The sequence below is a fragment of the Chlorocebus sabaeus genome, chromosome 19, assembly GCF_047675955.1.
Source record: "Chlorocebus sabaeus isolate Y175 chromosome 19, mChlSab1.0.hap1, whole genome shotgun sequence".
Lineage (NCBI taxonomy): Eukaryota > Metazoa > Chordata > Mammalia > Primates > Cercopithecidae > Chlorocebus > Chlorocebus sabaeus.
This window is the reverse complement of record NC_132922.1, coordinates 5,397,330-5,423,184: the sequence shown is the minus strand read 5'-3', so window position 1 is coordinate 5,423,184 and position 25,855 is coordinate 5,397,330. Positions and strand designations below refer to the sequence as shown.

The window sequence follows — 25,855 nt, the reverse complement described above, 5'->3', positions numbered from 1 at the left end:
TTCTCCAAGTGTCGCGAGAAGAGAGCGAGGCGCGGGGAGCGCGGAGTCGTTTCTTAGCAACGAGTTGTTGACATTTCCGCGGGAGCGGGAGCGTCTGCACCTCTGAGGCGTCGCTGGGAGCCCGACGGAAAACAGTGCTGCAGGCCTGTCTTTCTCCGGCCCGACCCATGGAGCCAACCTCCCCTCCGCTACAGCTTGCTTATTTTCGTCGTCTGTTCTGATCCTGCGTGTTCTAAAAACCCCTTAGGCTTTCCGTGGGTTCCCAGACCATGGCGGTGGCGCTGCCCAAGGACTTGCGGCAGGACGCCAGCCTGGCCAAGAGGAGGCACGCGGAGCTATGCAGGCAGAAGCGGATCTTCAACGCCAGAAACAGGATCATTGGGGTGAAAGGGCAGGGGCCGGGACGGGGTTAGAGCGGCAGATGCGGGCGAGGGGCGGCGTGGAGGGGGAGAGGAGATGAGTTCTAGGATGAAACATCTGAGCCAGGAGGCTGCAAACGGCACCGGGTTTTGCAGGGGGAGAAGGAGGGTGAGAGGAGGAAGAATTCCATGTTTTGACCTTGCCAAAGGTGTGGGAGACCTTAGCAGGCCCAATAATGCTCCCTCTCGAGCTCGCCTGGAGTCACCAGCGGTTCTCCTCCCCTGAGCCAGATTTTCTACAACTCGTGTACAGTGGGGCAGAGATTAAAAATAATAATAATGGGATTGTTATTACTGAATAAAATTATCTGGCTCTAACCTTTCTCCCCTGTTTTTCCATTTATAGGGAGACACTGAAGCCTGGGATGTTCAAGTTCATGACCAGAAGATAAAAGAAGCTACTGAAAAAGCTAGACACGAAACCTTTGGTGAGCATTTCTTGAATGCTCATCTGTTGGTTTAGGATTGTGTGCCTTTAGACTCCAGTCTTCCCCACCGCCCACCCCACCCCCGCCTTTTTTTTTTTTTTTAAATGAAGATGGGGTCTCACTATGTTGCCCAGGCTGGTCTGGAACTCCTGTGTGCGAGTGATCCTCCCACATCAGTCTCCCAAAGTGCTGGAGCTTCAGGCATGAGCCACTGTGCCCAGCCCTCATTTCTTCACATATATAAAAAGTTGGCATTTTCACACTCTTCCTCTTTTTAAATTTCACAATTCCTTGTGCTCAGTTAACTTAATGCGCTGATTCTTCGTCTCTTAAAATAAAAACAGCTATTGAATTCGAATGTGGATTATAGTAAATAGATTTTAACGATAAATGTATGTTTTCCTCCATGTTCTTAAAAAACTGGGTAGGAAAAGTCTTAAACACACACTCACTTTCTCTGCTCAAAAGTTTAAGACCCTCTATGGGGGACAGCTGTTTATACCAGACAACACATATGTCCACGCTCACACCCTCAAGCTGACTCAGAGATAGACATGATTCAAATCAAGGTATTATTATTCCACTTCAAATAGAACTCCTTTTCCCCTATCATGTCCAACAATTTCAACAATTCTTGAAATTTCACACTTTGAGAGGCTAAAACTAGAGGATCACTAGGAGACCAGGAGCTCCAGACATGCCTGTGCAACAAAGCAAGACCCCATCTCTACAAAAAATAAATTGAAAAAAAAAAAGAAATTTCAGTGTTTTTAAACACCGTATTTTTATAATAGAAAAAAAGCAGGATACAAAATTGTACATACAATGGGCTATTATGTTTTTGAAATATTTTAAAATATGCTTAGAAGAAGACAGAAAGGAAATATGCCAAAATGTTAGCAGTGGTAATGTTGGAGGGATAGAATTATGAGTAAACTTTATTTTCTCCTTTATACTGTTCTGTATGTTCCAAACATTTTATCTTTTTTATTAATATTTTTAGTTATGAGGTAATTCAATCTTACAAAAACAATGTGACAGGTACCCACCACCAGACTAGATGTTAACATTTTGCCAAATTGGCTTCAGGTATCTTGAGTGTTTTTTGAGAATTGTGTTTTTTATATAGCAACACCCCCCCACCTCTTAATTTTCCCTTCCTTTCTCCTCAGAAGTGTTTATCATTCCCATGCTTTTGTTGTTGTTGTTGTTGTTGTTGTTGTTGAGGCAGAGTCTTGCTCTGTTGTCCAGGCTGGAGTGCTGTGGCGCCATCTCAGCTCACCACAACCTCCGCCGCCTGGGTTCAAGCGATTCTCCTGTCTCAACCTCCTGAGTAGTTGGGATTATAGGTGCACACCACCATGCTGGGCTGATTTTTGTATTTTTAGTAGAGATGAGGTTTCACCATGTTGGCCAGGCTGGTCTCAAACTCCTGACCTCAGGTGATCTTCCCGCCTCTGCCTCCCAAGTGTTGGAATTACAGGCATGAGCCACCAGGCCCAGCCCCCACATACTTTTATGCTTGCACTATTTATGTATGTATTCACAACAACATAAAATTGATTGTATGTGTGGTTTTTTTTTTTTTTTTCTTTGAGATGGAGTCTCGCTCTGTCGCCCAGGCTGGAGTGCAGTGGCGTGATCTCGGCTCACTGCAAGCTCCGCCTCCCAGGTTCATACCATTCTCCTGCCTCAGCCTCCTGAGCAGCTGGGACTACAGGGGCCCACCACCACGCCTGGCTAATTTTTTGTATTTTTAGTAGAGACGGGGTTTCACTGTGTTAGCCAGGATGGTCTCGATCTCCTGACCTTGTGATCCGCCCGCGTTGGCCTCCCAAAGTGCTGGGATTACAGGCGTAAGCCACTGCGCCCGGCCGTTTTTATGTGTTTTTAAAATTTATGTAAATGGTATCCTATTGAATAGATCCATTTGCAGTATGTTTTTCTTTCATTCAGGTTTGTATTTTTGAAACTAATCCATGATTTACATTTAGAGAGTATTCATTTTAATTGTTTTATGGCATTTTGTTATATGAATTAACTACAGTTTCTTCATCCATTCCCATACTGATGGCTGGTTTAGATTTTTTTTTCAGTTGTTTTGTCATTGTGGACACTGCTGCGATGACTGTCCATGAATTGTGTCCCTAGCACATGTGACAGGGATACCTAGAAGTGGAATTGATGGGTCAAAGGTAGTTTTATGGGATATTGCAAAATTGTTTTGTTGTAAGTGTACCAAGTTACACTCCTACAAGCAGTAAATGAAAGGTTGTTTTTGTTTTGTTTTGTTTTGTTTGAGATGGAGTCTCGCTCTGTCGCCAGGCTGGAGTTCAGTGGACCGATCTTGGCTCACTGCAGTCTCCGCCTCCCAGGTTCAAGTGATTCTCCTGCCTCAGCCTCCCAAGTAGTTGTGAATACAGGCGTGCACCACCACGCCCAGCTAATTTTTGTATTTTTAGTAGAGATGGGATTTCACCTTGTTGGCCAGGATGAGCTCGATCTCTTGACCTTGTGATCCGCCTGCTTCGACCTCTCAAAGTGCTGGGATTACAGGCGTGAGCCACAGTGCCCAGCCGCAAATGAGAGATCTTGTTTCCCCACATCCATACTAATATGTGCCATTGTTAGCATTTTAAATATTTTGCCTTCAATTCATTGGATGTTTCCCACCTTGTATGGGTGATCATCCTTTCATAAGTGTATTGGTTACTCGGTTTTTTTTTTTTGTTGGTTTTTTTTTTTTGGAGGGGGCATGGAGTCTCATTCTGTCACCCAGGTTGGAGTGCAGTGGCATGATCTTGGCTGACAGCAACCTCCGCCTCCCAGGTTCAAGTGATTCTTTTGCCTCAGCCTCCCAAGTAGCTGGGACTACAGGTGCCCACCACCACGCCTAGCTAATTTTGTATTTTTAGCAGAGACGGGGTTTCACCATGTTGGTCAGGCTGGTCTCGAGCTCCCAACCTCAGGTGATCCACCCACCTCAGCCTCCCAAAGTGCTGGGATTACAGGCGTGAGCCACTGCACCCGGCCTCAGGTTTCTTCATAGTGATTTGCCTGGCTGTTCCTATACTTTGCCCATTTATTGGGTTGGGTTTTTGGGTTTTTTAAAAATTGATTTGTAGGTACTCTTTGTATATTCAAGATACTAATCCTTTAATGGCTGTGTTACTTTTTTGGAGGGTTGTATTACTTTTGCAATCACTGAAAAAAATACTTTTTAAAGTAGATTCATGGGCTGGGTTCAGTGGCTCACTTCTGTAATCCCAGCGACTCAGGAGGCTGAGGCAGAAAGATCGCTGGAGGCCAGGAGACCAGCCCAGGCAACATAATGAGGCCCTATCTCTAAAAAAGTAAATAATACAAAATAAAATGGATTCAAATTTATTTTTTCCACTGAATCCTAAGCTTATGGATGTGCTATGTCTCTTCCAGCTGCTGAAATGAGGCAAAATGACAAAATCATGTGTATATTGGAAAACCGGATAAAGAGGGATAGGAAAAATCTCTGTAAGGCTATCAGTGACTTCCAGCAGAGCTTTCAGAAGCCAGAAACTCGCCGTGAATTTGATCTGTCTGACCCCCTAGCCCTTAAGAAAGATCTTCCAGCCCGGCAGTCAGATAATGATATTCGGAATACGATATCAGGAATGCAGAAATTCATGGGAGAGGATTTAAACTTCCACGAGAGGAAGAAATTCCAAGAGGAACAAAACAGAGAATGGTCTTTGCAGCAGCAAAGGGAATGGAAGAACGCCCGTGCTGAACAAAAATGCGCAGGTAATGAAACAGGAGAGACGAGCTGGTCTCAACGCTGTCTTCAACAAACCATCCCTACAGTTTTTCTGTTTTTTTTTTTTTTTTTTTTTTTTCTTGTTGTTGTTGTTTTTTTAAGCAACCCTACAGTTTTTGTGGGATTTTTTTAAAGTCCTACTAATGTGCACAGCCACATGCTGCTTTGGCCCTGTGGGGAAAGAAAAGTCAGAGCCTGCCCTCCAGGAGGGAAACGTCTCAAATCACGCCTCAGTGATGCAGGAAACACTTGCTGTGTTGGGGTCCTAGGTGGATGCTGGTGTGCAGAGGTAACTCACACTCGGTCCCTGCCCTCCCAGTCTGCTGGGAAGATGAATAGAAAGATGCAGGTCTTCCTAAGTCTCTTGGGTGCTGTGGTAGAAGTTCCTACAGGGGACTTTGGGGGTGTAGTTGCAGGCATGGTGGTCACATGCCCTCACCAGGACTCCCCAAGTCCAGGGAACCTCTTGGGTAAAGGCTGCAAGGCCTGAAACAGCCTCTCACTGAGGGAACTGCAGAAAGCCCAATGCATCCTCCCTGAGGTCAGTAGCATTCTGCTCTCCCAGCTCCTCTTCATGCCTGCACTCGAGCAGCACTGATCCTCCCAGCCACCTCTGTGCCGGGGAGACCTGGTAAGGAAGACGGCAACATCCCTGCTCTCTTGGGGTATGTCAGCAGGCGATGAAATAGTGAGGAGCAGTGAGGAAGACAAAACAGGGACCGGGCACAGAGAGGAACACACTTTGCCTTCTTGAGCCCCTCCTCTCTGCTTGTGAGTTTGCAATCTCCTTGCTCGGCTCATCCTCCTCCCAGCCTCTTCTTTCCCAGTCTACTCTCCATGAGTGATGTCTCCCCAGATCCTCTTCTCCCATTCTCTCTGAACCCACTCCTACCAGATTTATGCCCTCCCTGCTCCACTGGCACTGCCCTGGCCAACCTCACCAGTGACCTCCGTGTCACCCAATCCAAGGTCAGTTTTCAAGATGCAGTTTTCGATCTGCATCTTGACCTAACACCAGCACAGCACATGGTTGATCTCCTCCTCCTCGAAATCCGCATACAATTCAGCTTTCAGAACACCACTCTCGTATAGTTCCCTTCCCACCCAGGTCCTTTGTTGGTTTCTCATCTGCTCAACCTCTGGATGTTGTTCACACCAGTGCTCTCCTCTACCAGCTAAACTCGCCCCTGAGTGATCTTGTCTGGTCTCCTGGCTTTAAATGCCATTATAGGCCATCATTTCTCAGGTTTATACCTCCGGCCTGAACTCTTCCCTGAATCCAGACTCATAAATCCATCCAACTTCTCTTGGATGTCTAATGCACTTGGCAAGATCAACACAAGTCCAATAACTCTGTTCTTCTCCGCAGACCTGACCTTCTACCCACATCCGTGACAGCTCCTTTCTTCTAGCTGCCTGGGCCCCAGCCCAGGTAATCTTGACTCCTTCCTTTCTCTCCATTTTTCAACTACTTTCCCCCCTCTCCAACATTCCCGTTCTGAACTAAGGCTATCAGCATCTCTGGGCTGGGCACAGTGGCTCACGCCTGCAATCTCAGCAGTTTGGGAGGCCGAGGAGGAAAGATCACTTGAAGCCAAGAGATCAAGGCCAGCCCGGGCAACAAAGTGAGACCTCATCTCTACAAAAAATTAAAAAGTTAGCTGGGCATGGTGTCGTGCCCATGTAGTCCCAGCTACTCAGGAGGCTGAGGCAGGAGGATCACTGAGCCTGGAAGGTCAAGGCTGCAGTAAGCCCTGATTGTGCCCCCGCCCTCCAGCCTGGGCAACAGAGTGAGACCCTGTCTCAAAAAAAAAAAAAAAAAGGCTGGGCGCGGTGGCTCACGCCTGTAATCCCAGCACTTTGGGAGGCTGAGGCAGGCAGATCACGAGGTCAGGAGATAGAGACCATCCTGGCTAACACGGTGAAACTCCATCTCTACTAAAAATACAAAAAATTAGCCGGGTGTGGTAGTGGTCACCTGTAGTCCCAGCTACTCGGGAAGCTGAGGCAGATGAACCCGGGAGGCAGAGCTTGCAGTGAGCCAAGATTGCGCCACTGCACTCCAGCCTGGCGACAGAGCGAGACTCTGTATCAAACAAACAAACCAACAAAAAGCATCTCTCCGCTGCTCTTTGGGTCTCTCCCCTTATCCTACAGTAGCTCCCCATTGCACTCAGAGTAAACGATTTTTTTCAGGGACCTATATAATTTTTTTCAGGGACCTGGCCTTATCTCCTGCTATGCTGCCCGCTCACTCCATTCTTTCCACACTATCTTGCTGTTTTCAGACATGAGTGCATCAGGCTCAGTTCCGTCTTGGAGCTTTTGCATGTGCTGTTCCCTCTGCTGAGAAATGTCTTTCCCCAGATATCTGTAGGGATCACCACTGTCCTCCTCCAGGGCTGTGCTAAAATGCTGTCTTATCAGTGAGGCCTCCGCGACCCCCTATTTTAAACCCTGTACCCTCTTCCCACCCCACATTCCCTATCCCCTTGCTTTATTTTTTTCCATAACCTTAATCATTGACATGTTGTATGGTTCATCCATCTCCCAAGTGGTCTACATTTCCACCTCTGGCCAGAAGGCTTTGTTTCAGCTGTGTGCTTGGTTCTTCAGCGGTCTCCTTGACATCTCATGGGACCCCTCACAACATATTGGAAAGCAGCCCTAGATCCTCTTCTGCATCTGCTCCTTTGTCCATCTTTCTCCTCCCACTCACTGGTACCTCTTGCCCTTAAACCAGAAGTCTAGGGAATCATCCATGACCCACTTCCGTCTCCAGGCCATCTCTAACTCTTGTCCCTTCTACCTCCTGCATATATTTTGAACTGTCCGCTTGTCCTCATCCCTGCTGTCACCCTTGTGATGCAAGCCACCACCTCAGCTGAACAGACCTCTGCTGAGATCTTTCTGATGGCCTCCACTTCCTTTCTTGCCCCTCTCTGATCCATTCCCAACACAGCAGTCAGTGATACTTTTAAACAATGTGGGGTTCAGCCAGGTGTGATGGCTCACGCCTGTAATCCCAGCACTTTGGGAGGCCAAGGTGGGCTGATAACCTGAGGTCAGGAATTTGAGACAAGCCTGGCCAACATGGTGAAACCCTGTCTCTACTAAAAATACAAAAATTAGCTGGGTGTGGTGGCATGTGCCTATAATCCCAGCTACTTGGGAGGCTGAGGCAGGAGAATCACTTGAACCTGGGAGGTGGAGGTTGCAGTGAGCCGAGACACTGCCACTGCACTCCAGTCTGGGCAACAAGAGCAAAACTCGTCTGAAAAAAAGAAAAACAAAAATGCGGGGTTGGACAGCATCACCCTACCCCGTCGATCCCAGCTTCAAGCCCACTAATGGCTTCCCAAGCACTTGGAAAGAGATGCAGAATCCTCCTGCAGCCCACAGGCTCTGCGTGCTGGGCCTCCGCCCACCTCTCCACTGTCGACTCCGCCCCCTCTGCTTGCTGTGTTCTTGCCATCTTTCTTTTTCACTTGTGGATTCCACTGTATCCTTTCCCAGCCCAGAACCTCTGCACCTACTCCCAACCCACTTCTTTTGTCCTCCAGGTCTCGACCGGCATTTGCTCCCAGAGGAGCAATCCCCTACGCTCCTCCCTAACCTCAGCCGCCTCAGCCAGGAACCCCCAGCATGTTTCCTCTTGGTCTCCCCGTCCTTGCCTCCCTGTCACTGCTACAGTTGGCATTAATACATTTATTCTGGATTCCTGTGTTGGTTGGTGTCTCCTTTCCTAGGCAGCAAGTTCCAGGAAGGCAGGAAAAGCCCTTTCTGTCTTACTCCCCATTATGTATCCTGTGCCCAGCAAAGTGGGACCCCTATGCTCGGCTCTCCATGGCTCTATGTTAAATGGATGAATGAACAAATGGACGGTGAGAGGTGAGGCTGACTGACTGTTCAGAGGCCAGAATCGAAGATGAGAGTGTGGTCTTTGTTTCTGGAGGCAGTGAGGAGACCCACAGGGCACAAATACTTGAATGAAGAAACCTGATCGATGACTTTTTTTTAACCTAATAATTCTGCAAGCCAGGCGCAGTAGCTCACGCCTGGAATCCCAGCACTTTGGGAGGCCAAGGCAGGCGGATCACCTGAGGTCAGGAGTTCAAGAGCAGCCTGACCAACATGGTGAAACCCTGTCTCTACCAAAAATACAAGATTAACTGGGCGTGGTGGTGCATGCCTGTAATCCCAGCTACCCCGGAGGCTGAGGCAGGAGAATCGCTGAAACCCAGGAGGCAAAGGTTGCAGTGAGCTGAGATGCGCCACTGCACTCCAGCCTGGGCAATGCAACAAGACTCCGTCTCAAATAATAATAATAATAATAATTCAGCAAAGGAAGTATGTCCTGCTTCACAGGTACGGACACAGGCTCAGCGAGGCTAAGTAATAGTTGAGGTTAACAGCTAGGAAATATCTGGGCTGGGATGTGAGCCTGCTCTGTTTGACTCCAAATCCTCACATTTTTCTGTTTGGACCTTCTACCTTGACCCCTTCACCTCCTCCTCCTCCTCTTTCTCTTCCTCACTGGCCTAACGAAGTCCTCCTGTGGCCCCACAATATCTGTCATCTGGCCCCACTTCCTCCGTAGAGTCTTGTGGGGTTTCTTGTTCTTTCACTTCTGGATTCCGCTGAATTCTTTCCCAAAACCTCTGCATCTGCTCCCAACCCACTTTGTTTGTCCTGCAGGTCTCAAACGTCATTTCCTGGGGCTGTAGAGTATCTCTTGCCCACTGTAAGGATGTAGCTGCCTCCGGATAGAGCGGGACAGCAAGGGGCACACCACCAGCCTGTCCCAGGACCCCAGCATAGTGGTGATCACTAGCACTCCTCTGGGAGCTTGACTCTCCCACAGCCTCAGAGGCAGGTCCTGTCGTTATTGTCCCTGTCCTCATGCTCATGGGTAAGGATGTGGTAGGAGGCAAAGGCATGGACAGCCACATGTCAGGGGGAAGGCGCTCCCATGGCCAGGTTGGTCTGATTGCTTCTTGCTTCCTTTCAGAGGCCCTCTACACAGAGACAAGGCTGCAGTTTGATGAGGCAGCCAAGCACCTACAGAAGCTGGAAGGCACCACCAGAAAGGCGGTTTGTGCATCTGTGAAAGACTTCAACAAGAGCCAGGTATACGTACTCCAAGACCCCGGGCTTGATGACTGGAGGGGAGGATGAGTCCACTATGGCTTCCCAAGGCTCTCTGGCCTCCCTGGGATCCCAGTCTCAGCCTGCTTCCCTGGTCACATCACCAGCCCTGACAGACACCCTGATGGGCTGCCTGATTATGCCTGATTGTGGAGAAGGATGAGACCCAGTCCTGTCCCTTAGCTCTGAATCTTGGAGGGAAACCCGCCAAACTAGCCATGTAACCTGAGGAAGTCAGCTCACCTTTCTACACCTCAGTTTCTTCTTCTGTAACGTAAGGATGGTGACATTAACCTAGACTGTTACCACCTAGCTGTGCTCCAATGGCTGGTGCTGGTTTCCGTTCTTCCCACCTCTCAGACTTCCCCTTTACCGAGAACAGCTACTGGGGTGCTCACCAATGGCAGGGATGAAGAAGAAGATCATGATGAGCTCGGACAATGGGGCCTCCTGAGAGCTCCTGCCTCCCCTCTAAACTCTGCCTCGCCTCCTCCCACACACTCCCCTCCCCTCCAATCTGATGCTGAAGTTGCTGAAGTAGGTTCTTCTTTTTGTTTCTTTGGGTTTTTTTGTTTTTGAGACGGGGTCTCACTCCATCGACCAGGCTGAAGTGTAGTGGCACGATCATGGCTCGCTGCAGCCTTGACCTCCCAGGCTCAGGTGATCCCCCCACCTCAGCCATCCAAGTAGCCAGGACTACAGGCACACGCCACCGTGCCCGGCTAATTTTTGTATTTTTTTGTAGAGACAGAGTTTTGCCACGTTGCCCAGGCTGGTCTCAAACTCCTGAGCCCAAGCGATCCTCCCGCCTTAGCCTCGCAAAGTGCTGGGATTACCACATCTGGCCCTCTTTTCCTTTTGGAAATTAGAGGTCATCCCGGTATCTCTCCCTCCGCTGACAAGGTTTTCTTTTCAAATGCAATTCTATTATCTGGTGGGTGGGGACTTTGCCTGGGTTTGTTGATCAGGTTCGCTTGTCAACTAGAACTATGGTCCCCAAAGAAGGCTGTGCAGGATATGTGGGAGAGCAGATACCAGAGCCCTGCTTCATATTCATTTTTAACCTCATTGCTTTTGATTTCTATGTTCATGTGTAGTTATAAGCATGTGCTGTCATTAAAATATGGTAGTACCACACTGTGGACTAAATATATTGCAGATACAAGCTCAAAACTGTCCTCCTGGTGGGGCAGGCAGTCAAAAATCCTAGAGAGGCTGGACCAGACACCAGAGAATGTGGGTTTTCAACACCAGGGAGAGGAATGAGGAGAACCAACTGCGGGTGCTGGGGAGGACCAAAGGGCAAGACACCTGAAGTCCGAGCTCACCACTCAGTGAGCTGCAAAGGTCTTATAGATCATCCATCCCTGCCCTTCATTTTACAGAGGGCGCCCAAAGAGGGGGGTCCGTTCACTCCACTCCCCACCGCAAGTGAATGGCAGGGTGCGGCCCTTGACAATTAGTCCACTGTTGGCTGGTGATCCGCTCATTCGTTTATGGAAGCGATGATGATGATGACGATGATTCACTCATTCATTCATCAGTTCAACCAGTGTTTATGGAGCCCTTCCTGCTGGGCTTTGGGGTAGCTTTTGCTAAACCCTATTGTCTCATTCATCAGTTGCTTCATTCATATATTCTAGAAGATGTTTAATGGGCGTCCACAGCCTGCCTGGTATTCTCAGCCCCTAGCTCCTCATGTGGACGCTGCAAGGCAGCGCCATCACAAACACTCCTGCACTGGGGAGAGCTGCCCTCCGGCTTCTGCAGCTCTGTTCCTAACTAGAACTGGGCTTTTTGATTAACCTGGGATGTTAATACAAGGTTCTGGATAACTATCCTCAAAAGAAAAGTCCAAGCAGGCCGGTCCAGTTCAACAGGAAGGACACACTGAGGGCCTCCAGTTCTTGGGTCGGGGCTCACTTCGTCAGAGAGGCGTTGCGTGTCAGTTGTGGCATCAGGGTCTGACACACAGGCTCTGGAGCCTGACCACACGGGTGCGAAACCACGCTCTGCCCTGCAGCCTTGGGCAGGCCACCCTCTGCCTCGGTTTGATCATCTGCAGAATGAGGAAGCGATAACGCCCTTCTGTGTCAGTGAGAATGTGCTTACCCTTTTGCTGGGGTAAGAAGCACCCACCATTCTCAGTGGCTTAAACAGAAAGTTGGTGTTCCATGCGTGCTCCCTGCCCGCCGTGGACTGGCTGTGAGGCCTGCTCCTCGGCATCCTCACTTTGGAGCTCAGGCCCTGGGACTGAGCGACCGCCAGCCGGAGGATCCCGGCAGCACAGGAGGGAAGGAATGCGGCTAGTCCCCCCAGGCATCCTCCCAGGAGCAGTACTGCCACCCCTGCTCACATTTCACTAGTGAAAGCGAGCCGCATGGCCACGCTCACTCTAAGTGGGCAGGACGGGTAGTTCTGCCCCGTGCCCAGGAAGAACACTGTTGATAGCGAATGGTCAGCAGTATTGGCCATCACACCTGCTAGTAAGGTGGCTGTGAGGACTCACATGGTAATGCACGTGACATGTCAGGACAGTCTGGCACACGATCAGGACTCAGCAGATGATGGTCATTATTATTTTTGTTGTTATTATTGCAGACCAAGTCTCACTCTGTCGCCCAGGCTGGAGTGCAGTGGTGCCGTCTCAGCTCACTGCAACCTCTGCCTCCCAGGTTCAAGCGATTCTCCTGCCTCAGCCTCCTGAGTAGCTGGGATTACAGGTACACTCCACCACACCTGACTAATTTTTTTTTTTTTTTTGTATTTTTACTAGACATGGGGTTTCACCATGTTGGTCAGGCTGGTCTTGAACTCTTGACCTCAGGTGATCCACCTGGTTGACTATTATTTTTAATTTTAGCAACAATTAGCTACTCTTAGTAGTCACTATGTTCAACAGCCCTCCCACAGAGGCATGATTAATCCAACTTAACTGACAAAGAAACAGGCTCAGGCCCAGGCACGGTGGCTCATGTATGTAATCTCAACGCTTTGGGAAGCTGAGGCAAGAGGATCACTTGAGCTCAGGAGTTCATGACTAGACTGGGCAATACAGTGAGACTCTGTCTCTAAATTTTTTTTTTTAATTAGTCGGGTGTGGTGGCAGGGCCCTATAGTCCCAGCTGTTTGAGAGACTGAGGTAGGAGAATCACTCAAGCCTGGGAGGTGGAGGCTGCAGTGAGCTATGAGTGCACCACTATACTCCAGCCTGGGCAACAGAGTGAAACCCTGTCTTAAAAAACAGAAAGAGACTGGGCACAGTGGCTCACGCTTGTAATCCCAGCACTTTGGGAGGCCGAGATGGGCAAATCACGAGGTCAGGAGTTTGAGACCAGCCTGGCCAACATGGTGAACCCCCTAAAAATACAAAAAATCAGCTGGGCGTTGTGGCCGAGGCCTGTAATCCCAGCTACTCAGGAGGCTGAGGCAGGAGAATCACTTGAACCTGGGAGGTGGAGGTTGCAGTGAGTTGAGATTGCGTCACTGCACTCTGGCAGAGCGAGACTCCATCTCAAAAACCAAAAAAAAAAAAAAAAAAAAAAAAAAAAGGAGGCTTGGAAGGATGAGCTGACTTTCTTAGGGAGTACTCAGTGGCAAGTCCAGTATTTGAAGTTGGGCCTGTCTAGCTACAAAGAGTGTGCTGTGTGACTCCATCAAGCTGGCCTCTGGTGAGCACCTGTGGAATGCCGGCTCCTTGCAAACTGCCCTGTCCATGTGTTACTGAGGACAACTGTTATCCCAAGTACATATCTCCTAAAAACCATCTTCCGACTTTACAGAGAAATGACTGCAGCCCAGAGAGGGGAGGTGACTTGGTGCAGGTCACCCAGCCAGAGACCCCCCAGGGAATCAAACAGAAATGAGACCTGGAATTGCTTTGTACTGGGGACTGCGGCTCAGGACCACTGAAGTGACAGTGCATTTTCTACCATTTAGAAGTCACCACTGTTGGCCGGGCGCGGTGGCTCAAGCCTGTAATTCCAGCACTTTGGGAGGCCGAGACGGGCGGATCACGAGGTCAGGAGATCGAGACCATCCTGGCGAACACGGTGAAACCCCGTCTCTACTAAAAATACAAAAAACTAGCCGGGCGAGGTGGCGGGCGCCTGTAGTCCCAGCTACTCTGGAGGCTGAGGCAGGAGAATGGCGTAAACCCGGGAGGCGGAGCTTGCAGTGAGCTGAGATCCGGCCACTGCACTCCAGCCTGGGCGACAGAGCCAGACTCTGTCTCAAAAAAAAAAAAAAAAAAAAAAAGAAGTCACCACTGTTGTAAATCACTCTGTTGAGTGTTCTTTGCAGCCCACAGATGTCCAAGGGTTGCCAGGGGCACAGAGCCCTGCCTTGGTTGGGGCCAGGCCCATGTAGGGTGGCAGCCTAATCCAAGGAGAGAGCTCCCTGCCTTGGCAAATTGGTGCAAGACCCAGAGCTCTTATGCACACATCCAACAGGTGGTGATCCCCCGAGTCCAGCCCACCCGCCCAGCAGTGTGCAGACAGCCAGGGGTTCAAGGACCCTCCCGCATCCGTGCCTGACAAGTCTCCCCTCCACCGAACTCCTGCTGCCCTTAGCATATCCTCCCCTCAAGGGCCCCCAGTGAGGTTTGCTGGCCTGGGTGTCAGAATACCCCTGGGGTCACTCGGACCATCTTCTTTAATGTCTTCACCTGCTTAGGCCATCGAGTCAGTGGAAAGGAAAAAGCAAGAGAAAAAGCAAGAACAAGAGGACAACTTGACTGAGATCACCAACCTGCTGCGTGGGGACCTGCTCTCCGAGAACCCGCAGCAGGCAGCCAGCTCCTTCGGGCCCCACCGCGTGGTCCCCGACCGCTGGAAGGGCATGACGCAGGAGCAGCTGGAGCAGATCCGCCTCGTCCAGAAGCAACAAGTCCAGGAGAAGCTGGTGGCTGCCCCGCCCCTTTTCCAGAGCCCGCAGAGCTGCCTTCCAGGCACAAATGTAGTTGTAGCAGGCCTTGTGCTCTGCCCTAGGACCTGCGCTCAAGGAATTTCCCTTCTAGTCGGGGGCGGGGGGAAGACAAGAGCAGATAGTCTCACACCCGTATGATGTGGCATCAGGAGTAGGAGTGCCAAGAAAGAGAACAGTAGACTGGGAAGACACTGAAGCAAAGACCCAAAAGAGGGTAGGGAGGGAGCCATGTGTCTGCCTGGGAAAAGGGTGACCGGGCAGGGCGAGCTGCAAGGGCACAGGCCTTGAGGCAGGACCCTGTCGGACCTGCTCAGAGAAGAGCGAGGAGCCTGGTGGCTGGAGTGGAGTGAGGAGAGGGGCAGGTGCTGAGGCCTCAGAGGCAGAGGGTCAACGTCCTGGCAGGCCACTGGGGAGGACTTTGGCCTCTTGTGTGACTGAGATGGGGAACTCTGCAGGGTTTTGGGCAGAGGAGTGACAGGATCTGACTTAGGTTGAACAGGACCCCCAGCATGATCCTCCTGTATTGAGGGCGGACACTATAGGGGCTGAAGGGGAAGGAAGGAGAGCTCCAGGAAGGCCTCTGCAGTGTTCACAGTGAGAGGCAATGCTGGCTGGGACCATGGGGCAGGCAGTGGGGGTGCTGAGCAATGGTCAGATTCTGGATCTATGTTGAAGGTACAGTTGACAATATCGGATGAATGTTTGGGTGGGGAGGTATGAAGGAGAGGAGTTCAAGGCAACTCCAGGTCCTGTGGCCTGAGCGACTAGAGGGACGGAATTGGCTTTTCCAGAGATAGGGAAGATGGTGGGAGGAGCAGGCTGATGGGGTGGGAGGGGTGGAAATCAAAGTTACAATTTTGGATATGTTAAGTGTGCAAAGTTCATTAGAGATCTGTATCTATTAGGATTAGATTTGCCTGAATGTGGCAGAAAACCACAAATAACAGCATCTTAAACAAAATAGAACTTTCTCTCTTGCAAGTAAATCCTCAGGAAAACAGTTCAGGGCTGGTATGGCAGCTCTGTGGTCATTGACTGATGTCCTGCTATCCTTGGCTCCTGGCTCTCACTTCTTAGTGTACGACGGCTGCTCGAGCACCAGCCATCACATGCATAGTCCAGCTACCAGGAAGGAGGAATGGAGAACACTCCAAGGAGATTTCCAGTTACATTTCACTGGACAACACTTAGTCACAAGGTTGCCCCTAACTCTAAAAAAGTCAAGGAAATGTGTTTATTCCAAGCAGTGAAGTGCTGGTGATTCTTTTACTAAGGAAGAATGGAAAATGGTTACTGGGAGACAAGTAGTATTTTCTGCCACAGCCTCCAATTAAAGCCCGGGAGGCAGCTGGATGTGTAACACAGGGCTCAGAGCAAGGTCTGGGCCAGAGGCATAAATGTGAGTCGTCACCTACAGAGAGTATATATGCATGCATTTTGGGACACAGTCTCACTCTATCACCCAGGCTGGAGTGCAGTCGTGCAATCTTGGCCCACTGCAACCTCTGCCTCCCAAGTTCAAGCGAATCTCCTGCCTCAGCCTCCCCAGTAACTGGGATTACCGGCATGCACCACCATGTCCAGCTGATTTTTATATTTTTAGTAGAGGTAGGGTATCATCATGTTGGCCGGGCTGGTCTCGAACTCCTGGTCTCAAATGATCCTCCCACCTCAGCCTCCCAAAGTGCTGGGATTACAGGCGTGAGCCACCATGCCCGGCACTACAGAGAGTATTTAAAGCTGAGGACTGAGTCCTGCTCCCCGCTCAGAACCCCCCTTCTCACCACCACTGTTTATAAAGAGCAAAGGAATCTGAGAAGGGGCCGCCAGGGAGGTGGACAGATGCAAGCTGTGGTTTCCTGGAGGCCAAGTGAGGAAAGGTGTTTGGGAGGGAAGGAGAGGGGAACCCCTGGGTCAAACGCTGCTGCCAGGCTGCAGGCTAAACGCTGGACCGGCACCATGGCAGTCACCGGGGACCCCGTCAGGAAGGAGCACGTTTGGCAGAGGAGTGGGGCCTGCAGCCTAATGGGCTCAAGAGAGAACAGGCAGGAAACAAATGGAGATGGCACGTGTAGACAGCACTTACAGGGCGTTTGCTGTAAAGGGTGCAGAGAAATGGAGTGGGAGCTGGTGGGGGCCGTGGGGTGAAGGGAAGGTTTTTGTTTGTCTGTCTCGATTGTAGAAATAACAGCATGCTTGTCATTCAAGCGGAGTGATGCAGTAGAGGGGGCATTGATGCCCGAGGAGACACTTGCTGGAGCCACGTCCCTGGGCTGCAGAGAGCAAGGGACATGGAGTGCTGGCTGAGGGCCTGGTGTGGCCTGGGAGTTCGGAGCTGTCATTGGAGTCACGGGAAGGGGCGTCAGGGCAGGAGCTTGCGGGCGAACAGAAATGAGACCTGAAATTGATTTGTTCTGGGGACTGTGGCTCAGGACCACTGAAGTGACTGTCATTTTCTACCTTTTAGAAGTGGAAGTGAGCAGGGTTGGGGGGGAGTTAATGTAAATGGTCATCTAGAACAACTGGAAAGGGAACAGTCTGGAGTAAGGGGACAGGCTGGTCGGACAGTGCCCAGGGCCCATGGGGGGTCATAGTCATGACCTTGAAGTGACCCCAGAGAACGCTGTCGGGGTGTCCCCACCCATGCTTAGCTGGATTCATCGTGGTCACTGCCTGCCTGACCAAGTGAAGAACTCAGGGGACCGAGGGTATCGGCCTGGGAGCGTCTTCCATGAGACTAACCAGGGGGCCAGAGAGAGATTGGAAAAGTGGCGGCCAGCGGACTGGAGGTCACACTTTGCGGGGGGCATCATCATTGGAATCAGAGACTTGGAGAGAGTGGAAGAGGCGGGTTAGAGCAGTGAGACTGTGGGGGCAGCGTTATTGGTAATAACAAGGGAAGGGTGGAGGGTCCCAAAGGGAGGGTCTCCGGACCTGCCGCATCGGCCGGGTGGGGCCCACAGTCTGTGATTTCAAAAGCCCCCAGGGGATTCTGATGCCCACTCAGGTTTGAGACCCACTGGTAGGGTGTGCCCAGCGGGTGAGAAGGTGAAGCCGGGACTAGGTCTTCGGAGAGGAGGCGGGAGAACTGAGCAGCTGGGGACAGGAGAGGGCTGTCTCTGTGTGTGCTGAAACCACTGAGAATCCTGGCCGGAGAGATCTGGAGAGGGCCTCAAACCTGCAAAGAGTGAGTGGGAGAGGCCAGGCTGGGCTGGCAGGTGCATAGTTGTTGAGCTTCTGATTTGGTGGGTCTGGGGAGGAGGAGGGACAGTGGCGGTGGTGTGGACCAGGGCATGAGGAGTCGGGGCGGCAGCTCACCCACCTGCCTCCCTGCAGGCCAGAGGTGCACGTGTGTGGGAGGCTGCAGTAGGGCCGGGACCTGCGCAGGCCGCGGGTGTGAGGTTCAGGATGTAGTCTAAGGTGGAAAGGGTGCCGGGGCTGGAATTGGGGTCCAGGGCCCTGCTCTGTGCTTCAGGAAGCAGCTCTGCCTGGACCGCCTGGCACAGAACATCAGCCATCCTGAAAGCAGCATTGCCGTCTAGTTTTCATGTTTTATAGAAAGTTAAGAAGACAGAAAAGCACAAAGGGGGAAAAGCCTCCCCACTCAGAAATACTGCCCCTTCCTTTCTGGTCCTTGCCTCCATCCCCTTCTGTGCGTGGAGGTAACTGGGAAGGCTGGAATCTCCCAGCAAACAGCTGGGCTGTCTGCTTTGCTCTTAGCCCGGCTGACTGTGTCCCATGCCATTCCCTGTTTGCCACCAAGCAGCTCTTGTGATGACCCTGGGCTCCTGACAGCAGCCTGGCTTTACAGCGGGGGACACTGAGGTTCGTGAGAGGAGGTGACTTGCCTCGTGGGTGGCAAAGCCCACCAGCCTGCCCTCAGTCCCAGGATGGGGCCGCCCAGACCCCCGTGCCACTCACCAGACACTTATACTTGCTCATTTGGCGGGAGGAGGCTCTGCCCTAAAAATGGCAAAAGTGGGCAAAGGGGACTCGTCTTTAGCCCTAACAAAGCTGACAACATGTGGGCAAGTGCCCCTCCCTCCACACAAATCCAGCTTCTTCTTCCAAGGCCTCGGAGTTTTCACAGTGAGGAGGGCATTGAGGAATGAGCTGAAACACAGCAACTCAGGGGTCAGGGTGCCCCTCTAGGACCATGACCTTCTTGTCACCGGGTGAGGCTATGGTGTGTGCATGTTCTGGAAGCTGCCCAGGTGATCTGCATTCAGTTGTGGGACAGCTGGCCATGGCTCTTGGAGGTGGCATCTGACTGCTGACCGAGCCAGGGAGCCCCCTGAGGACCTGAGGAGGCAGACTCTGGGCCCGGCCTGCACCTGGGAGCCCAGCAGCCGGGAGTGGAGGCTGTGGTAGGAATTGAGTCCGCTGTGCCTTCAGGAGAAGGAGGACGGCCAGCACCTCCTGATGGGGGAGGACAGCCAGGCCACGTGGAATGAGGGCAGGCTGGGGGTCTCCTCTGGCTTCCTGCATGACGTTAGTCACCTACCTGCCCCTCCTCTGAGCCTCAGTTTCCCCATCTGTAGAATGAGAGGCCAGGCCTCCTAGACAATCCCCTGGGGCTCTTTGACTCTGGGGAAAGGCAGTGGTGAGCCGCCTCTTTTCCTTCCAGAGGCTCCAGGAAGAAAAGCACCAGCGAGACCTGGACTGGGACCGGCGGAGGATTCAGGGGGCCCGCGCCGCCCTGCTGTTTGAGCGGCAGCAGCGGCGGCAGCAGCGCGACCTGCGCAGAGCTCTGGACAGCAGCAACCTCAGCCTGGCCAAGGAGCAGCGTTTGCAGTGAGTGCTGGGTGGGACCGGGGCCAGGTGGGGGACCGGGTGGAGGGACTGCGGGGCTGTGGAGGTCGAGGACAAGGAGGGGCCAGGAGGGAAACACCCCGGCCTGGTGGTCCTCATCTGGACACTGTGGACCTCAAGTGGGCTGGCTTGGGTTGACAGACCCATGGGCCACAGGTCACTGCTGTCCACACAGGGTGCATGGGGCTTTTCCACACCGGAAAGCCCCAGAGAAGAGCACTGAGTCTGCTGGGGGAGTCAGGAAGGCTTCCTGGAGGAGGCTTCATGGCTGAGACCCAGGAGGAGGATGGCATTACCTACTCAGGGATGGCTTTCCAGGCAGAGAGAGGGGCTCCCTGGGCTGCCCCCAAAAAGCCTGGAGTCTCTTGGTTATGGACAGGACCCCAAGAGTTCAGAGTTCCAGCTACAGGAAGATGTCAAATGCAAGTAAATAGGTGAACTCGCAACTGAAAAACATAATATTTATTTACTTATTTATCAAACTCTTGGCTTAAACTCAGGAGGGGCCCAGGAATATTTTCTCCAATCAGATGTCTGGTTGCTGGTTGGTCCATCTGTTATCATCACTTCTGCTGAGGGCCTAAAAGGAGCATTAAGAATGATCTGAGGGCCGAGCGCAGTGGCTCACGCCTGTAATCCCAGCACTTTGGGAGGCCGAGGTGGGCAGATTACGAGGTCAGGAGTTCGAGACCAGACTGGCCAACATGGTGAAACCCCATTTCTACTAAAAATACAAAAATTAGCCGGGTATGGTGGCACATGCCTGTAATCCCAGCTACTTGGGAGGCTGAGGCAGGAGAATTGCTTGAACCCGGGAGGTAGAGTTTGCAGGGAGCCGAGATTGTGCCATTGCACTCCAGCCTGGGCAATAAGAGCAAAACTCCGTCTCAAAAAAAAGAATGATCTGAAAAGCCAGGCATGGTTGGTGCATGGTTGAAATCCCAGCTACTGGGGAGGCTGAGGCAGGGAGGATCGCCTGAGCCCAGGAGCTAGAGGCTGCAGTGAGCTATGATCACACCACTGCACTCTACCCTGGATGACAGAGCAAGACTTTGTCTCTAAAAAAAAGAAAAGAATGATCTGACAAATCAAATGGGGTGAACAAAGTGTACAGTCACACCCATGGAGATTTAATTTTCGTATGTCCCCAACTGTTACTGGTGTAAGTCCCTCATCTACCTGCAGTGTAATGATCAAGTGACCCTCGCCGCCGGGGAGTGGTTGAGATGGATCATTTTGGGGGGGCTCATTAGGTGTGAAATGTATTCTGTATTTTGGGGATAACACACTAATAAAAAGTTTGTGTGCCTTTTCAAAAAAAAAAGAAAGAAAGAATAGGAAGTATACACATCTGCTGACTTTTTTTCTCGTTTTGTTATCAGGAAAAAATACATGAATGAAGTCTATACAAATCAACCCACGGGAGATTATTTCACACAATTTAATACAGGAAGTCGATAATGAGGAAGACACCCTTGTTCCCGTCATTCACGTATAAAGAGTGGCAGCCTTAAAGAGTCACATTGCTTTTTTAAAAATACACTCCTTGGGCCACAAGTACCCTTCTGCTGTAATCGTCCACTGTGGACAAAACATTTATCTAACCTCTCCCTTGTATTTCTGTGAGGAACATTAGTTTCTGTTCGGCTCAGCTCGGCGAAGGTCTTGGGTGGGGCTCTGGGAAGTAGCTCAACACGGGCCTGCTCAGGGCCACCCTAGGGAGAGGTGGTATTTAAGGTGGTGTTTAAAGTGGGCCTGTTCCGCACAGACTCAAGGTTCAGCTGCAGTAATAGTTACTGCTCCCAAATGCAAAGCTATGTGCAAATCCACACACTTCATGTAGAATTCACTGATTTGATTCTCACAACAGCTGGTGATGGGTATTTTTACTACTCACATTTTCTAGTTGAATAACCTGAGTTACAGACACGTTAAGTGGCTTGGCGAGGTCATACCCCCAGGAACTATGGGTGCTTGGGATTGAACCCAAGGAGAACTGGCTCTCAGGCACTTCACTCGACCGGCTCCTAAAACTGACCTGAAACAGCAGTGGCCTTGAAACAACAGAGACTTGGCCGGGCGCAGTGGCTCACGCCTGTAATCCCAACACTTTGGGAGGCCGAGGTGGGCGGATCATGAGGTCAGGAGTTCAAGACCAGCCTGGCCAACATAGTGAAACCCTGTCTCTACTAAAAATACAAAAATTAGCTGGGCATGGTGGTGCACACCTGTAGTCCCAGCTAGTTGGGAGTCTGAGGCAGGAGAATCGCTTGAACCCGGGAGGTGGAGGTTGCACTGAGCCAAGATTGCACCACTGCACTCCAGCCTGGTGACAGAGCGAGACTCCATCTCAAAAAAAAAAAAAAAAAAAAAAAAAACCAGAGGCTCATTTCTGCTCTCATAGAAGTGCAAGCTCATATGGTAGCTCTGCTGAGACTCCTTCCAGCTTGTGACTCTGTCCTCTCCGCCACCACACAGTTCCTGTCTTGTGGTCCAGGATGCTGCTGCAGCCTCCAATCCTGCCATGCCCTGGCCAAAAAAGAAGGGGGTCGGCTTGCTACTTCTCCATGACAGCATGGCATGGAAAGTGCATTTCACCTCTGCTTGTATCCCATGGACCAGAATTCAGTTATGTGACCACACCTAGGTGAATGGAGGCTGGGAAGCTTAGCTGGCTGGTCGTGTGACCAGATCATCATTCTACAATTGTATACAAATGAGGTAATACATAGTGGGGGACAACTAGCTATCTGCTGCAAGCCACACTGGAAGAGTGACTTGGAAATTGCCAGGCCGGAGGTGTGGGGAGGCATTTTCCACTGAGAGTGGGGACTAAGTCCAGCCCCCTCCCTGTCCTTGACCTCAAGGACAGGGTTTCTGGCCCCAAGACTCAGAAATGAATGGGTCCCCCCATCCCAGTTACCTCTTCCTTCTCCACATGGGTTTCTTGTGGTGCCATATACCCAGGGCCATTGACAGATGGCAGCTCTTGACACGTTATCCTTAGCTGAGAGAGAGCTGGACACTCCAGTGCAGACAGCTTCGGTCACCTTCCCCTCCGTCTGAATGCCCCTCTGGTTCTTCCCATGCTCAGACCCTTCACTGGCGGGGGTTCCACCTGAGCCTCAGGATCGGCAGGGTTTTTCGGTGAACAAAGGGGCTGGACTCGCTGGCAGGCATAAACAAAGGCACTGGGGTGTCCAGGAGAGAAGTGACAGGGCAGCGTATCTGCTGAGGTCAGCGCATAAAAGGCGTGGGGGCTGGCGTGGGGTAGGGGTAGAAGGAAGAGGCCTGTGGCCAAGGTGTGAGGAGCAGGTGGGGCCCTACGAGGAAGGCTGCAGACTTTATCCTGAAGGCAAAAGGGGAGCTTGGAGAGAGTTGTCAGCCAGGCAGAGAGGGCTGGGTGAGCTCTAGCAGTCCAGCAGGCTCAGGCCACCCACGGGCTGCCTGAAGGGAGGCGAGGCTTTGCAGACAGACTTTATGCCTCCCTCTGGATCCAGGCCCACACGAGCTCCCAGGCAAAGCATTTGAACAAATGACCACACCAAAGATGTGGTTCAAATCCACAGTCAACCAGGTAATGCTGCCACCCCCAGGCTGGTGTGGGACCACAGATGGGACCCAGGGGACTGCCTCAGGAGCTGTAACTAGAGTGTGGATTGTGATGTAAAGCCAGAGAGGGGAGGGCGAGAGTTGGTTTGTTAGCACGCCCTGTGTACCAGGCTCCCACTGGGCCTCTTGGGCAGATGGTCTCTCGAACCTGCCCCCATTGCACCTCTGGAAAGCAGCTGCTTAGCCTCGTTTTGCACCCACAAAACGAAGGACCTCACCATTCTGACTGCACCAGGCAGGGCCACCATGCAGAGTCCAGGGCTTCAAAACTCTCAGCCAGCTGCTCACCCCTTGTTTCCTGAACCGGAGCTGCCTGTTTTCAGAGTGACTGACAGTAACACAGACACTGCCTGTAGGGGAAGGGGTTAGGGGATGTACTTATTTCCCAGGCTGCCATTAACAAAATCCTGCAGACTGAGTGGCCTGACCAGGAGAAACTTAGAGTTCCTTGAGGTGCTGGAGGCCAGAAGTCCAAATCGAGATGTGGACTGAGTTGCTTCCCTCCGAGGCTGCGAAGAAGGATCTGTTCCGGGCCTCTGCCCCAGCTGCTGGCAGTTTGCTGGTGATCTCTGGTGTTCCTTGGCTTGTATGCACATCACTCTGGTCTGTGACTTCCTCTTGCTGCGGTCTTCCCTGTGTGCGTGTATGTGTCCAAATTTCCCCTTTTCATAAGGACACCAGCCATATTGGGTTGGAGCCTAACCTAATGACCTCGAATTAACTAATTTCATTTACAATTAACCTATTTCCAAATAAGGTTCTATTCTGAGGTGCCTGGGGTTGGGACTCCAACATATCTTTTGTAGGAGGACACAATTCAACGCACAACAGGGGGAGAGGCAGGAGGGCACCTGGTTCCGTTGCCTGCCAAGATAACTCCATTAGGAACATTCGTGTGTCCAGGCTGAACAAGCCAGACTCTGGGAGGGCCCCCGTGATGGGCGAGTGACAGCCAGTACTGTCCTTCATCCTCCTGCTTTCAAGGGGGCAGATAAGGCAGAAATAGGAAGTAATGTCTGTTCATTCAGTGAGCGCTGAGCACTCTTCCTGGCCTGGGTCAGGCCAGGCCCTGGGCTGGGATCGCCCCATCTAATGGGAGACACGGACAGGGAAGGAAATCCTTGGGAAGGAGGCAGAGGAGAAAAGGAAGGGAGCGCTAGGAGGTCGCCGCAGCCATCACCACTGCGTTTATATGCCTGGAATCATGACCCAACGTGGAGAGGCTTTAACTCTGAATCCTGCAACGTGTAAAAACTATTCCTGAAGGAAGGGCAGGCCTGAGAACTTTGGACGCAGACTTGCTTTCCGTGCGCCCTCTGCTGGTGACCAGCAGCACAACACAGTCCCTGCCGTTCTCCAGGCAGGAAGAGGAACCAGGTGGTTTGTAGACTGCGGAGGCCCAGGCCTTGTGCTGGGCAGGTTCTTGCAACAGCCCGGACACTGCTGGATGTTGTGATTCCCGTCCACAGGATAAAAGACGTTCCGTGTGTTGCCCCTGGGTGGAAGACAGAGCCGAGGCCAGACGTGGGGGGTTACTCTCTCCCGAAAGGCCCATTGTGATTTCGTAAATCCAAAGGGTTTTTGTCACATTTCCCCAGTAATGTTTGTTTGTTTGAGATGGGGTCTCACTTTGTCACCCAAGCTGGAGTGGCACAATCTTGACTTACTGCATCCTCTGCCTCCCGAGTTCAAGCGAGTCTCCTGCCTCAGCCTCCGGAGTAGCTGGGGTTACAGGAGTGCCCCACCACGCCTGGCTAATTTTTGTATTTTTAGTAGACACAGTGTTTCTCCATGTTGGCCAGCTGGTCTCAGACTCCTGACCTCAAGTGATCCGCCCAGGTTGGTCTCCCGAAGTGCTAGGATTATGGGCCTGAGCCACTGCAGCCAGGCCTCCCTGCTGCATTTTATTTCAAGCATATAGAAAAACTGAAGGAATTGTACAGAATGTACACGCACACCCACCACCTAGATTCTACAATTCATATTTTGCTATATTTGTCCCCTAGCTCTCCGCAGACTGACTTTTAAAAATTCTAATTATAGGCCAGGAGCGGTGGCTCAAGCCTGTAATCCCAGCACTTTGGGAGGCTGAGACGGGCGGATCATGAGGTCAGGAGATCGAGACCATCCTGGCTAACTCAGTGAAACCCCGTCTCTACTAAAAAATACCAAAAACTAGCCGGGCGAGGTGGCGGGCGCCTGTAGTCCCAGCTACTCGAGAGGCTGAGGCAGGAGAATGGCGTAAACCCGGGAGGTGGAGCTTGCAGTGAGCTGAGATCCGGCCACTGCACTCCAGCCTGGGCGACAGAGCGAGACTCCGTCTCAAAAAAAAAAAAAAAAAAAAAATCAGTGGTTGCCAGGGGCTGGGGGAGGGAGGGATGAACAGGCAGAGAGAGCACGAGGATCTTTAAGGCAGTGAAGCTTTGCTGTGTGACGCTGTGACCGTGGGTACATGTCATATGTATTTGTCAGAATCCACAGAATGTGCACAGGTGACCCCTAATGTAGATTATAAACTCTGGGTGATGGTGATGTGTCAGTGTTGGCTGATCAATTGTAACAAATGTACCACCCTAACATGAGACGTTAATAATAGGGAACAAGGGGTCTGTGGGAAGGGAGCATATGGGAACCCTCTGTACTTGCTACTCAATTTTCTTGTAAACCTAACACTGTTCTAAAAGATAGCCTCTTCATTTTAAAATGAAGCCATAAGA

At 51.4% G+C, this 25,855-nt stretch overlaps 1 protein-coding gene across 3 annotated transcripts; it reads left to right on the top strand.

The window, feature by feature from the left end:
• Positions 1–62: 62 nt before the first annotated feature.
• On the top strand, positions 63–25,480 carry RIBC2 (RIB43A domain with coiled-coils 2). 3 transcript variants are annotated; one of them, XM_038007318.2, is made up of 7 exons: positions 63–383; positions 766–847; positions 4,283–4,627; positions 9,652–9,770; positions 14,463–14,690; positions 19,342–19,508; positions 20,909–25,480. In XM_038007318.2, the coding sequence occupies exons 1-7, from the start codon at positions 270–272 to the stop codon at positions 20,985–20,987; spliced, it is 1,134 nt and encodes a 377-aa protein (XP_037863246.2). In that variant the 5' UTR covers positions 63–269; the 3' UTR covers positions 20,988–25,480. The 3 variants fall into 3 exon arrangements, 2 of the variants coding, with proteins under 2 accessions (XP_037863246.2, XP_072862710.1); XM_073006609.1 differs by lacking the exon at positions 20,909–25,480 and adding an exon at positions 19,702–20,892 and having other exon boundaries at positions 71–383; XR_012089419.1 differs by lacking the exon at positions 20,909–25,480 and having other exon boundaries at positions 72–383; positions 14,463–19,081; positions 19,342–19,509.
• Positions 25,481–25,855: the final 375 nt, after the last annotated feature.

Coding starts and splice junctions, on each gene's coding strand:
- RIBC2 (XM_073006609.1), top strand. CDS start 270: ATGGCGGTGGCGCTGCCCAAGGACTTGCGGCAGGACGCCAGCCTGGCC. Junction 848..4,282: donor AGCTAGACACGAAACCTTTG/GTGAGCATTTCT, acceptor TGTCTCTTCCAG/CTGCTGAAATGAGGCAAAAT. Junction 14,691..19,341: donor AACAAGTCCAGGAGAAGCTG/GTGGCTGCCCCG, acceptor TTTTCCTTCCAG/AGGCTCCAGGAAGAAAAGCA.